The sequence below is a fragment of the Acyrthosiphon pisum genome, chromosome A2 (assembly GCF_005508785.2).
Source record: "Acyrthosiphon pisum isolate AL4f chromosome A2, pea_aphid_22Mar2018_4r6ur, whole genome shotgun sequence".
In the NCBI taxonomy this organism is placed as follows: Eukaryota; Metazoa; Arthropoda; class Insecta; order Hemiptera; family Aphididae; genus Acyrthosiphon; species Acyrthosiphon pisum.
This window is the reverse complement of record NC_042495.1, coordinates 77,890,074-77,902,713: the sequence shown is the minus strand read 5'-3', so window position 1 is coordinate 77,902,713 and position 12,640 is coordinate 77,890,074. Positions and strand designations below refer to the sequence as shown.

At 29.7% G+C, this 12,640-nt stretch overlaps 2 protein-coding genes across 2 annotated transcripts in view; one reads left to right on the top strand and one right to left on the bottom strand.

Annotated features, from left to right (window-relative positions):
• LOC100569021 overlaps positions 1-3,355 on the top strand; it is a 3,694-nt gene extending 339 nt beyond the window's left edge. The window contains exons 2-8 of the mRNA XM_029490202.1: positions 1-8; positions 628-891; positions 1,008-1,385; positions 1,455-1,973; positions 2,253-2,347; positions 2,432-2,637; positions 3,214-3,355. Of these exons, the coding sequence (XP_029346062.1) occupies positions 1-8; positions 628-891; positions 1,008-1,385; positions 1,455-1,973; positions 2,253-2,347; positions 2,432-2,637; positions 3,214-3,334 (1,591 nt within the window). The 3' untranslated portion in view covers positions 3,335-3,355. The remainder of the gene's footprint in view (positions 9-627; positions 892-1,007; positions 1,386-1,454; positions 1,974-2,252; positions 2,348-2,431; positions 2,638-3,213) is intronic.
• A 1,122-nt stretch (positions 3,356-4,477) lies between these two features.
• LOC115034159 lies at positions 4,478-7,556 on the bottom strand. The gene is made up of 7 exons (XM_029489987.1): positions 7,388-7,556; positions 7,073-7,193; positions 6,875-6,994; positions 6,660-6,804; positions 5,156-5,306; positions 4,801-5,077; positions 4,478-4,727 (listed from the first exon to the last, which is right to left on the bottom strand). The coding sequence occupies exons 1-7, from the start codon at positions 7,554-7,556 to the stop codon at positions 4,478-4,480; spliced, it is 1,233 nt and encodes a 410-aa protein (XP_029345847.1).
• Positions 7,557-12,640: the final 5,084 nt, after the last annotated feature.

Below are 12,640 nucleotides of genomic sequence, written 5' to 3'. Positions count from 1 at the left end.
GCTTATTGGTAAATGTATTTTCTAAGAGAAATAATTAATATATTATATTGTAAAAACTACATAGGTAGGTACTAATTTATTTAACTGTATAAATCTACTATTTATTGGTTTTAATATGTAATTTCGTCCAAATTTGATTTTAAAATGTCTGTGAAAATTAATCGTGCTTATGTATTTTAAATATTTTTCAACTTCTATTGTAACAATATATTAGGAGCCTCGTATTAAATTTTCACACATTTTGGACTAAAAACATCCGTAAATAGCTCAAAATAAGTCAAAATATTTTGAAAATGTTACGGTGTGTAGAAAATGGTAATATTATAAACATTCAGTCAAAATATCTTGACGTATCTACAGTCTTTTCTTTTAGAGTTATGCCAAAAACCAAAATAGATTTTAAAAAATAAAACCCCCTCAAAGTACCAACTAGATTCACTTTCCTCTCTGAAAAGATACTGTTGAAGAAAATTTAAACATTTTTACTAACCTAAAAGGTGGTGACAGACACAAAAAAAAATTAAAAATTAAAATGAAAAAAAACCACACATATCATTGTAAAATCAGTACATTAATCGCTCCGCTCCGATTATAAAATACATAGTTTGATTTTTACTTTGCGTTTAGGTGACGGAGATAGTAGTGTGACGAAAAGACTTCACGAAATTTCACCATACGGCCGCCATTTTCACATTAAAAAAATTGAATGTCGGAATCACCTGATGCGAAATTATTGTTCAAAAATAACCGCGTTATCTAAAATAACAAAATATTCATTGCGAGTTCGTAAATATTTATTGACCAATATACTACGATTTAGGAGTGATGTCACAAAAGCTGTTAAATATTGGAGAAATACTAATGATACAAACAAAGCTCAAAAAATAAAAGGTACCATAACTCTTTTTATTATGTGAATTAATTACATTCAATATGATTATCGTTTTATATATATAATCGCATAATATTCATAATTTATATTATATTATACTAATATTAATTTTTAGGAATTCAAAAAGATTTGGCTAATGCTCCATTCCATCGATTAGGACAACATACAAATTGCGATTCCTATTTTTGTAATGGTTCTAATCTACAGAATACATTAAACTTAGTTCCCGAAGCAGAAAATAATGGAATCATGAGTGAAATCCAAAATATAATGTCCAGATTAATTACAAACGCCGAAAGTTTACTCGAAAATAAAAACAATAATATTTGCGAACAATTTAATTCTATTATAAACAAACATACTGGTGGCAAGAGGATTAACTTTTCTGGAAGAAGAAACTACAATACACGGGTTGAAGCCGCTGTGATAGATTTCAACTCAAAAAACTTTTTACGACTTATACATAAAAAACATTCTAATGGCTTTAGTCCTGGTATACAATCAATAAATATTCAATTTTTAGTTTAATTTATTTTCCTGCACACATTATGTTTAATTTCAGGAAAATTTGGGAAAAAGTTTATCAATAACTGTCATAGGATAAGATCAAACACAATAAAAAGACGGCAGTTATTTCCAGAAACACGAAAAGTACCAAAAATGAAGACAAGTGGACCGGATGCTGATTATGGTATGGCTGAACCATTATTAGAAACACTATCACCAGAACAAATGGAAATTAAAAAAACAGACTTTCTTGCTTCGTTACAAAGAGCTAATGTTGAACAAATAGAAATAGATACCAGAGAACAAAGTGAGTGTGATAAATGGTTTCAAGAGCGAAGAATTCGTCTTACTGCATCTCGGTTTGGCCATATCTGCAAAATGCGAAAGACCACTAGTTGTAAAAATTCTGTGTATGATGTACTTTATGGGTCTGATATTCACTCCAAAGCTATCCAGTATGGAAAGGACATGGAAGTTGTGGCAAGAAGAAAAGCTGAACGTTTTTTATCTAAAAAAATATATGCATGCGGTTTATTTGTGGATAAAGAAATAGGATATTTAGCAGCTAGCCCAGGTGATTTTGTATATAATATCTATAATCTATTAAAACTATTAAAAAAAAAAACTTGGGTATTTAGGTATTTAAAAAAAAAATTATTTTAATAAATTGATGTAATAGCTATATTGTATTTATAACAAACCAAATAAAGAATAACAAGATTCTGTTATAAGTAAAATGGAGAAAATACTACAACATTATTTTTAATACGTTTATTATTATAATATGAGTACTGAACTTTAAATTATATTTTTATGCTAATAATTAATCATATAATATTTTTCTTTTGTTAAGATGGATTGATAGAAGGTACCGCAATAGTAGAAATTAAATGTCCATTTGTGGCTAGAGATACTATTAGCGCAGTTGAAGCTGTACACAAAAAACTGGTAAGAATATAATATTGTTTTATAAACGAGTCATCATATATTATAAAATAACATTACAACTTACTAACGTATATCTATTTTTAGCTTAAACATTGTTTTATTGATCAGTCTACTCAAGCAGTACAACTAAAAAAAGAAAGTGTATACTACTATCAAATAATGGGACAGCTTTATATAACTAAAAGAACAAAGTGTTATTTTGTTGTATACGCTGAAAAATGGCTGCATGTAGAAGAAATATATTATGATCATTCTTTTTGGAAATCAAAAATGGAAGAAAAGTTAAAAACGTACCTATTATTAATTAATATTTTAAGTAATTTATAACATATTATAGGCATATACCTAGTATATGTTTATTGTTTATACTATATAGGGTGATTCTTTTATCATATAAAACACTCATTATTTCAAAAAGTTTAAATGTTTTTGAAAATATATTTTTACATAGCTTTAAGTCGTGTACAAAACAAGGTTTTAATTAAAAAATTATATTTTTAAATATTTGTTATCCATATAATTTTTAATTTTTTTGAATAACAACGTGTAGTTCTAATTTGATATTCCAAAACACAATATTTTAAAACATTATGTTTTGGAATATAAAATTAAAAGTACATGTTGTCATTCAAAAAAGTAAAAAACTTAAAAAAATATAAGGATAATAATATTTTAAAATATAATATTTTAGTAAAATCGTTGTTTTGTAAACGACTTGAAGCTATATAAAAATATATTTTGAAAAATATTTACACTTTTTGACATAATTAGTGTTTTATGATAAAAGAATCACCCAGTATAAAGAAATTTAGAAATTACAAATAGTATGGGTAGGTACTAAATAAGTGTTATGACATTTTTTACAGATATTATATGAAATGTCTTTTACCAGAAATAATTGACCCGTTATATCCAAAACGGTTGCTTAAATCTGATATCAGGGAACCAGATTATATATGTAAAAACATTAACCTGAATAAAAAATAAAATTGTTTTTATTTTGTATGACACTACCTATAACATTTTGATATGAGTTTATGCAAAACTTTTTTTTTAAACTCTGTTAACTTGATTAAAATAGTAGTATGAAAATAATAAAATACCTTTACATCATTATAGGTACCTTAGTACCTACGTCAAATTAGGCGTTGTTCAATTGTTATATCCTTTTTTTGTTATTTTTCTAATAGATTGTTCAAATCTAAAAATGATTCGTACTTTTAATTACTACAGTCTACAACATAATTTTACTTCAATACATTTTTAACAATAACCTACTATGTAGGTACTATTGTACTACATATTATATTTTTTATAATTACAAATATGTTAATGGATGCGCGTGTGAATCGTATCTTTGTAATTCGTAAATCGTAGGTAAGTATTAAGTAAGATAAATACTAGTAGAAAGATAGAACTTTACAAATAATTCTAAAAACTAAAAAGTATAATATGTGGTAGTAGCCACTAGGAGGTACATCTTACACATAAAAAATTATAATCTAAATTATACCTACGCAAAACATTTACCTACTGGAAAACTAATATTTAGATATTTACCTAAGTAAAATTAATTTGGGCTATTGTTATAAATTAGGTAATATTTACTGTACCTACTTTATATACCTACCTATGTTTAATGTATAATTTAATAAATATAAATCGCGTAGGTACACGCGGATATTGAAAATATTAGTGGCATAAAGGCATTTACGTGTATGAAATTTATATGCACGCGAACCATCACCGACGGAGGTTGAGGGAATAATAAACATCGCTCCCGAATGAGCACAATCGTCGGCCGGCCGGCGAGTGGCGACTACCAGTAGGTAGTGGGTGCGGCTTAAACGTCGCGTGCTTGCGCATCGTGAAAACACTTAACAGCGCGTTCTCTCGGCCGTTGTATACGTTTCGCTTTATGTGTAGCGTCCTCTTAATAAACACACTCATTTTATCGATTAAAATGTCTTGATCTTCTATGTTTAGTCCATAACTTGCAACTCCTCTGTCAAATTTATGCTGGGTATTGAAAATATCAAACCAGTCGTTAAATAATAGTATAATTTCCGAAGCCTAAATTACATTATGTATAAAAATAAATATTAATAATTATATATAGGTATTTAATTTTTATATAATCACCTCTTTCCAGTTATATTTATCTAGATAATTTTTTTCGCCGCAGTACGCAATGGCTTTTGATACTGAATTAGAAAATACATTTGCTGCTAATCTGACATTCATGCGGCCTGATCCTTCTACAAAAAGATGTCGCTCGGATAATTTATGAGCAAATTTATAATCTTTACCATAGTTAATATTCAGAAGTTCGTGGAGTATATTTTTTCCGATGAATTTACCGTTTGGAAGTATGAACCCACTTAAATTATTAAAATATTATTTATTATTTATTTATAACAAATGTTACTGTTACAGAAGTCAGAAGTGCTTACCTATCGAGTAAATGGTTTCTAGCTAATTTCAGTAAGTGCGGGACATCAGCAAAAACATGGATTCTGGCATTTGTTTTTGGATGTTCAAATGAAGTATTATCAATAGAAATGTCTAAACTTTTCCATAAGCCTACATTTGTAGAACCACTGTCACTGACTATACCAACTACATTGAAACCAATTTCACTCAACTCCTCTATTATTTTATATAATATTTCTTTTGTCATCCGCTCATCAAAGTTGTAATATATTGGTTGCTTCCAGTTATTTGTTAATCCTTTATTTTAAAGAAAATGTATTATTATTATCAAGTGCTAGCAGCACTTTAGATAACCAGATTTTATTTTTTATTTACCTCGTGCAATCACTGTTTGAACAGATTTATGAGGGCCTATAACTTGTTCATTTTTTTTATCAAAGCATATTCTCTTTGATATATATGTCTCATCAAAACACAACATGTCAATTTTTCTTTGATATCCATTGTGTCTCCTTGAATAGAATAGCTATGTTATAATCAATTTACTATAATTTATTTTATTATTTATTTTGATTGAATTAAAATACCTTTAAATTTCATTAATGACAACACACCATGTAATAGACCTGGTTCAACAGAAAATTTTGAAGCCCAACTTCTAAGCGTAGAAAGACCTTAGAATGTATAACTATTTTTAGTATATAAATAAATAATAAAATTTAAAAGTATTGGTCATTAACCTGGTAATGGGAAACCTTTTTTGTTTCTTAAATAGCGGTAAGCTTTTGGCGAGACACTGCGTAACGTTATCGCAGACGATATGTCTTCAGGCATCCAACGACAAATTTTTTTAGTAGGATGAAGAAGAAATTTAATTTGAGTGGGAGTAAACAAATTTGATAATATTTTTCCAAAACGGCTTTCAAAGCGGTTATCTTCTAAGTTCACATAATCTTTTAAAGTTTTAATAGTTCTCCTTAATTTATTATTTTCTGCCAATAGGATTTCATTTTTTTTTTTTTACATTTTTCAAAATCATTTTGAAATCTATATATTAAAAGTACAAGGATATATTTATATATATTCAAATAAAATAATAAAATAAACATATCTAATCACATATAAAGAAGTTTATTATAACTTACAAAAAATCTCAAAACATAGTATTAATCTAATATCTAATATACAATAATTAATATTATTAAATAACCTAATTTTCTAAATCATCACAAAGATATGGAAAGTTATAAATTCACCATTATAAAAAAAACAATAAAATTAACATCTAATCACAAATAAAGTAATTCACATAAATTTTTAAAATCACAACAATGGTCTTAATATAAAATAAATATTAATATTGTTTGATTGTAATTTATTATAGTCATCTAACTTATTGTATTTTTGTGCTCTCTATAGCTATGTGATGTAATAAGTTACCTATAATCTTTAACTATTAATATTATATATTTCTATTTACTTTATACTGATTTCTGTATCTATGATTTTTACATAATTTGTTCTACTTATTATGTACTCTTATTATGTCATAACCTTGGGCGTTTATAATTAAAAAAAATATATATAAACATACAATTTATCTAATATAATATTGTTAACTATAATTTTTATTCAAATGTTGAAGCTGAAGATCTCTAATATCAAAAACAAGTTAATGATTCTAAAGGTATAGTTTTAATAATATGTTCATACATATAACCCTTTATGAGCCATTAACGAGTATTTACAACAGAGAATTCTATATTCTTGAGTTACATTTTTTCTCATGGAATAAATATTAAATAATTCATAATAATTGTTACCTCTCAATCAAAATATTTGATGAAATATCGAGATTTTTATCCCCTAGACGACTAACTCCTAATTCATTATGCTGTACATTTTCATTATCACCAGTAAACAATTTAACACGACACTTTTTATTGCCAGCATTTTCAATTGGGCTGATGGTAAAAATACCGCTAGGTGAAATTATATATTCTCCAACTTTGTCAATATATATACTAAAAAATAAAAATATTTATGTAAGTAATTAATAATCAATTACTAAAGTAATTATATTAGGATTTTTACTGTTGAACATTTTTATTAGATGAAGACTCTTCAAAATGTGTAATGCTAAATACTCCACTTGGTGTTGTAACTAATGGAGATCTTAAATATGGGATATCATCATAATCTATACCTTCAACACTATATACAAATTTAGGGTTTTGATTTAGAACATTATTAGTAATAAAAAAAACATAATTATAAAAGAAATGAATTAACCTTAAAGGTATTGCATCCGGTTTAAGCCTTCTGTTATTTACAGGTGAATAACCAGCCACTTTTTGAGCATACGATTTTTCTTTCATATGATGTGCAGAAAAGTGTAGAGAACATACTACATCTAAAAATTGTCAGTTTGTAAAAAGATAACTCAATAATTTATTTACACTTTCAGTAGGTATAAAAATTAATTTAAATACTAAATACTTACAATAAAAAATATAAATATAGTGCATATTGATGGTATTATTTATTACATACACCTGTCACCTATCCAAAATTGTTTTCACAAAACCTTGAATAGTTGTTACCTACCTTTTTCAAAATTCACATATTTTATAGTAGTTCCCTTCTGGATCTGTTGGAGCCATTTCTGACGCAGTTCAGGATGCTTGGGAAATGTATGGAGATGAACACCAGGTATTTGTTTTTTGTCTTGCCTTTTACTGCCACTAAAACAACCTTCATATACACACACTGGCATTTTGTGGATAATTTATTAAAACAATAGGAATGAATAATAAGATGACAAAGTTCAAACCACAAATAAAAATATATAAAAAACCATGGCAAATAAGATCTTATTTGTCATGTAAAAAACGACAATTAGTAGGTAATAATTATTATTTTGCAGTTGCATAATTCCGATATGCCATAATGGTATAATATGCCATAAATAATGATAATAACTTCTAGTGATAATAGGCGAAAGCCGGCGGCCATGTTTGCGCGAACTGTGTTGTAAACATGAACTATGATTAACAGGACGGAACACTGTAGGGCGGGAGCAGGGAGAGGTATAGACACGTACTGTCACTGACTTCCTTATATCTGCACTAGAGCCATCTAACGGTGAAATATAATTTCGTAAAAAAGATTATTTATAATTATAATTATTTTAATAACAACAATAATTATTATAACATGGATTTGTCCTGTAGTCCTGTTATTACGTATAATACGTGTACTTTAGTATTTAAAATGGTTAATAAATGCTCTGTATTAAATTGTCGCAGCCGGAAAAGCAAAACGGTTTTCAGTTTATTTAGTGCACCTAAGGATATACTTATAAACAATTCGTGGTCTTCAATCGTTTCTCGAGTTAATAATAAAATAACAAATGTGAAATTTATTTGTGAACTTCATTTTAAAGACTCTGATATTATTCGTTCTTATTCTCAATGGAACTCTCCAACCATCTCCACTACGTAATTTTTTTTCCCAAATTATTATAATATTAGTTATCTAAAGATTGAAATATGTCAATAATTTTTTTTTTAGTGATGAACTTAATTTAAAAGTAATTAAATCCTAGATTACAGAAAGGAGCAATACCATCCATATTTAATGAAAAAATAAAAAAAAGAAGATATCCTATAATAAACTACTAATATTATTGTTTTTCAATATAAATATTGCCATATAATAGTTTGTAGACTTTTAACTGATATAGGTATACCAGAGGTATTCAAACTGAGCGTCGCGGCTCCCAGGGGCGTCGCGAGAGTTATCGAAGGGAGCCACGTCATATAATTGAAAACCAATAAATATTTTAAAATATTTTTACGAAAAACGTTTTTTATTATCATTGAGGTAATACCACACCGGTTGGGAAACGTTGGATTGTTTACAGTCTACACTCTACTATAATCATTCGCTAAGTATAGCTTTAATTGATCGCGTAAGTCGCAATAGAGACAGCGATACCATCAACTGCCATCGTTAAATCATCAATGCGTATGTCGTGTTTGGCAGTATTAGTCGCGAGTTAAATTATCAGTCATTTTTAATTTGGGAGCCGTCAACATTTTGTGAAGACTCAAAGGAGCCTTGGGATGAAAAAGTTTGAATACCTCTGAGGTAGGTATACAATTGTTTTTCTAAAATATCTGCTACCTTTTATTTAAAAATGATGTTACCTAGTTGATAAAAAGGGTACCATAAAAAAATGTAAGCAGTTAATATGTGGTTGCGATCGAGGCGAGCAGTTTTTTTTACCCATTCGGGCCGATCAAAACCTTTGCCCCCCTCTATTGAAAACTGAAATGACGCCACTGGTTTTAAGCCTTCCATATATATTTTTATGTATAATGTCTACTGTATAAAATCCTAATTTGTTAAAGGGGACGCTTTTTAACCGCCTTCAGAGGTGGTAGGGGGACTGAGTCCTCCTGCGTCCCCTCCCACTTAAACCCCTGCACACACACATACACGTCGGTCTGTCAACGTGCTTAATAATTTACATAAATAATATTATACACAATTTATTATACACATTTAACATAATAATATTATAATAATATATACGTCTCACCCAAAATCTCTACATTTTCCACTATTCGATCTTTTATTTTTTGCTACTACAGATGAATATTTCCAACTAGACGTTAACAGTGAGACATTTTGATAACGTCATGTTGAAAATTGTCGACTGTACTAGCTGAAAATACGCATAGTGACGAACGAATAATTGTCGACCATAAGCGTGCGTAAAACAATTTTTTGACAACGAAAATACGGTTATGATAAAATATTATACTTTATTCTTAATTGAAAAATGTTGTCACAATAGTAAGTATGGGTAATGGGTAATCAATGTGATAAATAAATTACTGATTTTTTAATATATAAATCGAAAATGTGAAAAGAAGTGTGCGGGTCGTCGTGCGATGAATCATGCAACGTCGTCATCGACGATCGCTAATAAGGCTACCTAGCACCACGTTTATATGCAGCTGTTAATGCGCATTGAGTTAATCCGGGAGTTGGGTGCATATAAACGCATTTTTAATTCGCATTAAACTAATGCGCATTTATTATTTAATTCGATTCGTCAAATCGAATTAACTCTTACTCCGGGATTAAGAAATGCATGTAAACGCTTTAATGCGAATTAATTTTTTCGCGGGAATTTAAAAAAAAAATGTTATTATTGTTTTGGTCATGGAATACAAAGTATAAAACATGGACTAAAAAACATTCGCATTAACTTAAAATTTTACCCGACCTCTAATCTTGATATTTTAGGTGCATATAAACTCGCTCCCTAATGCGCATTAAATCAATTCGCATTAAATCAATGCGAATTAACTGCTGCATATAAACGCAGTATATATATGACAAATATATGACAAATGGACGTAGCCGTTTGGACGTGGCTGTTTGGACGTGAGGACAATTGGACGTCAAAAAAAAAAAATATTAGAAAAAGGTTATTTATATAAAAAAAGTTATTTATATTTATTATAATACGTCAAAAATTAATACAAAATGTTTAAATATAAACCAGCAATTAAAATACACAATTATTATTATTTATATCTACTAGTTATTATAATACGTCAAAAATAGTTCGTGTTCTACAACCGACCGTACAACACGTGTGCTCTGCGATAACGTTTTATAGCTCTCGATAGCACATACCTACTCTACGGCTGGCGTTACCAGGTAATATGATTCTATAACAATTTAATCACTTTACATAACGCACCCTAATATTCATTGTCAACATGAATAGACCTCCCTCGGGCGTTTCGCCCAAAACCAACTCCTCTCTACCAACTAAATTTCTCACCTCTAACACATCAAATAAAAAAAGTGCAAAGCCTACACAAAAAAATATCAATCCATCATTTACAAAATCATATCAACCCAACAAATTCAATCCAAAATCAGCCACGACATCGCTCGATAAAATCATGCTATCATCTAATACGTCTATCAACCATTCCCCACCCGTCTCGCCGTCTAAGAATAAACACCCGACCACTCATGCCCGTTCCACCGATAACACACCAGTCTCCGCCGCTATCGCAAATCAATTAACCCACACTAATGACTCTCAATCGTCAACTCCATACTCGATTAAACCTACGTATATTCACACAAATACCAGCATGAAATTCGCTACGGCGACTGCTACGGAAAACACTCCGAGCAGAGAACAAGCGAAAGTGTTCAATTCTATCGATGGAATACCTCAAATTGAGTACATAATCGCCATCGGTAAAATAGTCAAACCCATCAACATTATCTTCGTTTCGCGTATTTCAAACCAACGTTTCTGTATATTTTTATCTAGTAAACAAGTTCTCGACAACCTAATGCAACAAACACAGACTATTAAAATTAATGACCAATTAATTCAAATACGCAGACTGGTTAACCCGACCAAACGTGTTGTCATATCTAACGTATGGCCTTCAATCTCTAACCGAGCAATATTGGATGCATTAAAACATATAAATATAAACCCCATCTCGCAAATTAATCACCTAAAGGCCGGCATCAATATGGAAGGCTACGGGCATATCATGAGCTTTCGCAGGCAAATATACATTAACCATGAAGACATCCCTAAACTGCCCAGCTCTATGCTAATCACCCAAAACGATAATCAATTTAGAATATTCTTCACGGATGACACATTAACCTGTTTTCTATGCAAAGCGGTTGGGCACACATCCAATAACTGCAAAAATAGCTAAAAAAAAAATTCTACAATTGAACCTACTATCAACACTAACGCAGTCAACGATCTCAACAACACCAACGATACACAACCCGCACCTACACAAGATGACACACATTCCTCTCCCTCCAACTCCCAACTCGATGGTAATCAGATACCCACAAATATGGATTGGACCTTAGAAATCACTTCAGAGGCACCTTTTTTATCCGATAATATTGAAGAACTCCCATCAACACTAACACAAAAGGATACATACAAAAGACCTATCTCTGACGCATCGTCCTTAAAACCACCAGATTCCCCAAATAATCAAATACCCGCAAACATCACGGTCAAAAAAAGAAAAAACAATAAAGAAAGCTAAAATTCGCTCCAGATAAAATTCAACTAACAGATTAGACAGCACAACTAAGGATGAACATAAAAAACCAATAGAAAAATTCTTTACACTAAGTGACAATTTACCTATTTCATATCTCCAATTTATATACATACTTGAAAATTTTACAAATAAATCTATAAATATTCACTCACTCATGGAAGAGGTAAATATCGGTATATCGCCTTTAATGGACATATTAGATCAAATTTGGCCACTGGTTACCGATCGAACATTAAAAAGTCGACTAACCAAACTATCTAATCTCCTCTTCCAAGCTATCAAACTAATCCCCCACAAAAAAACATACCTATAATACACATAAACAACCCTATTAAATTTACATTTCTAACCTATGATAAATATTATCAATAAAACACTCCACAAAATCTACCTCCATAACTTAAATATGAACACATTTATTCAATTGAACATTAACGGCTTCTACAGACGTTCAGTTGATATTAACCATATTGTCTACAATCTTCAACCACAGATTTTTTGCTTCCAAGAAACCAACCTCAACGACACTCACACTGCTCACATCAAAAATTACTCCGGTTTTTTTAAAAACAGACCTGTTGCCAACAGAGCAAGCGGAGGTGTCGCTACCTTCATTAGTAATTCTCTCGAAAGCGAAAACATCTCCATTATCTCTGATCTCGAAGTAGTAGCTACGCTTGTCAAATTCCAAAAACATCTATGTGTATGCAAC

Bases quoted from the DNA above. Each gene is read 5' to 3' on its own strand.
- LOC115034159 (XM_029489987.1), bottom strand. From the start codon at position 7,556: ATGCCAGTGTGTGTATATGAAGGTTGTTTTAGTGGCAGTAAAAGGCAA. The intron at 6,995-7,072 runs GTTAATTCATTT...ATTTGTATATAG, and splicing joins CCGGATGCAATACCTTTAAG to TGTTGAAGGTATAGATTATG. The intron at 4,728-4,800 runs GTAAGCACTTCT...TAATAATTTAAG, and splicing joins AGAAACCATTTACTCGATAG to TGGGTTCATACTTCCAAACG.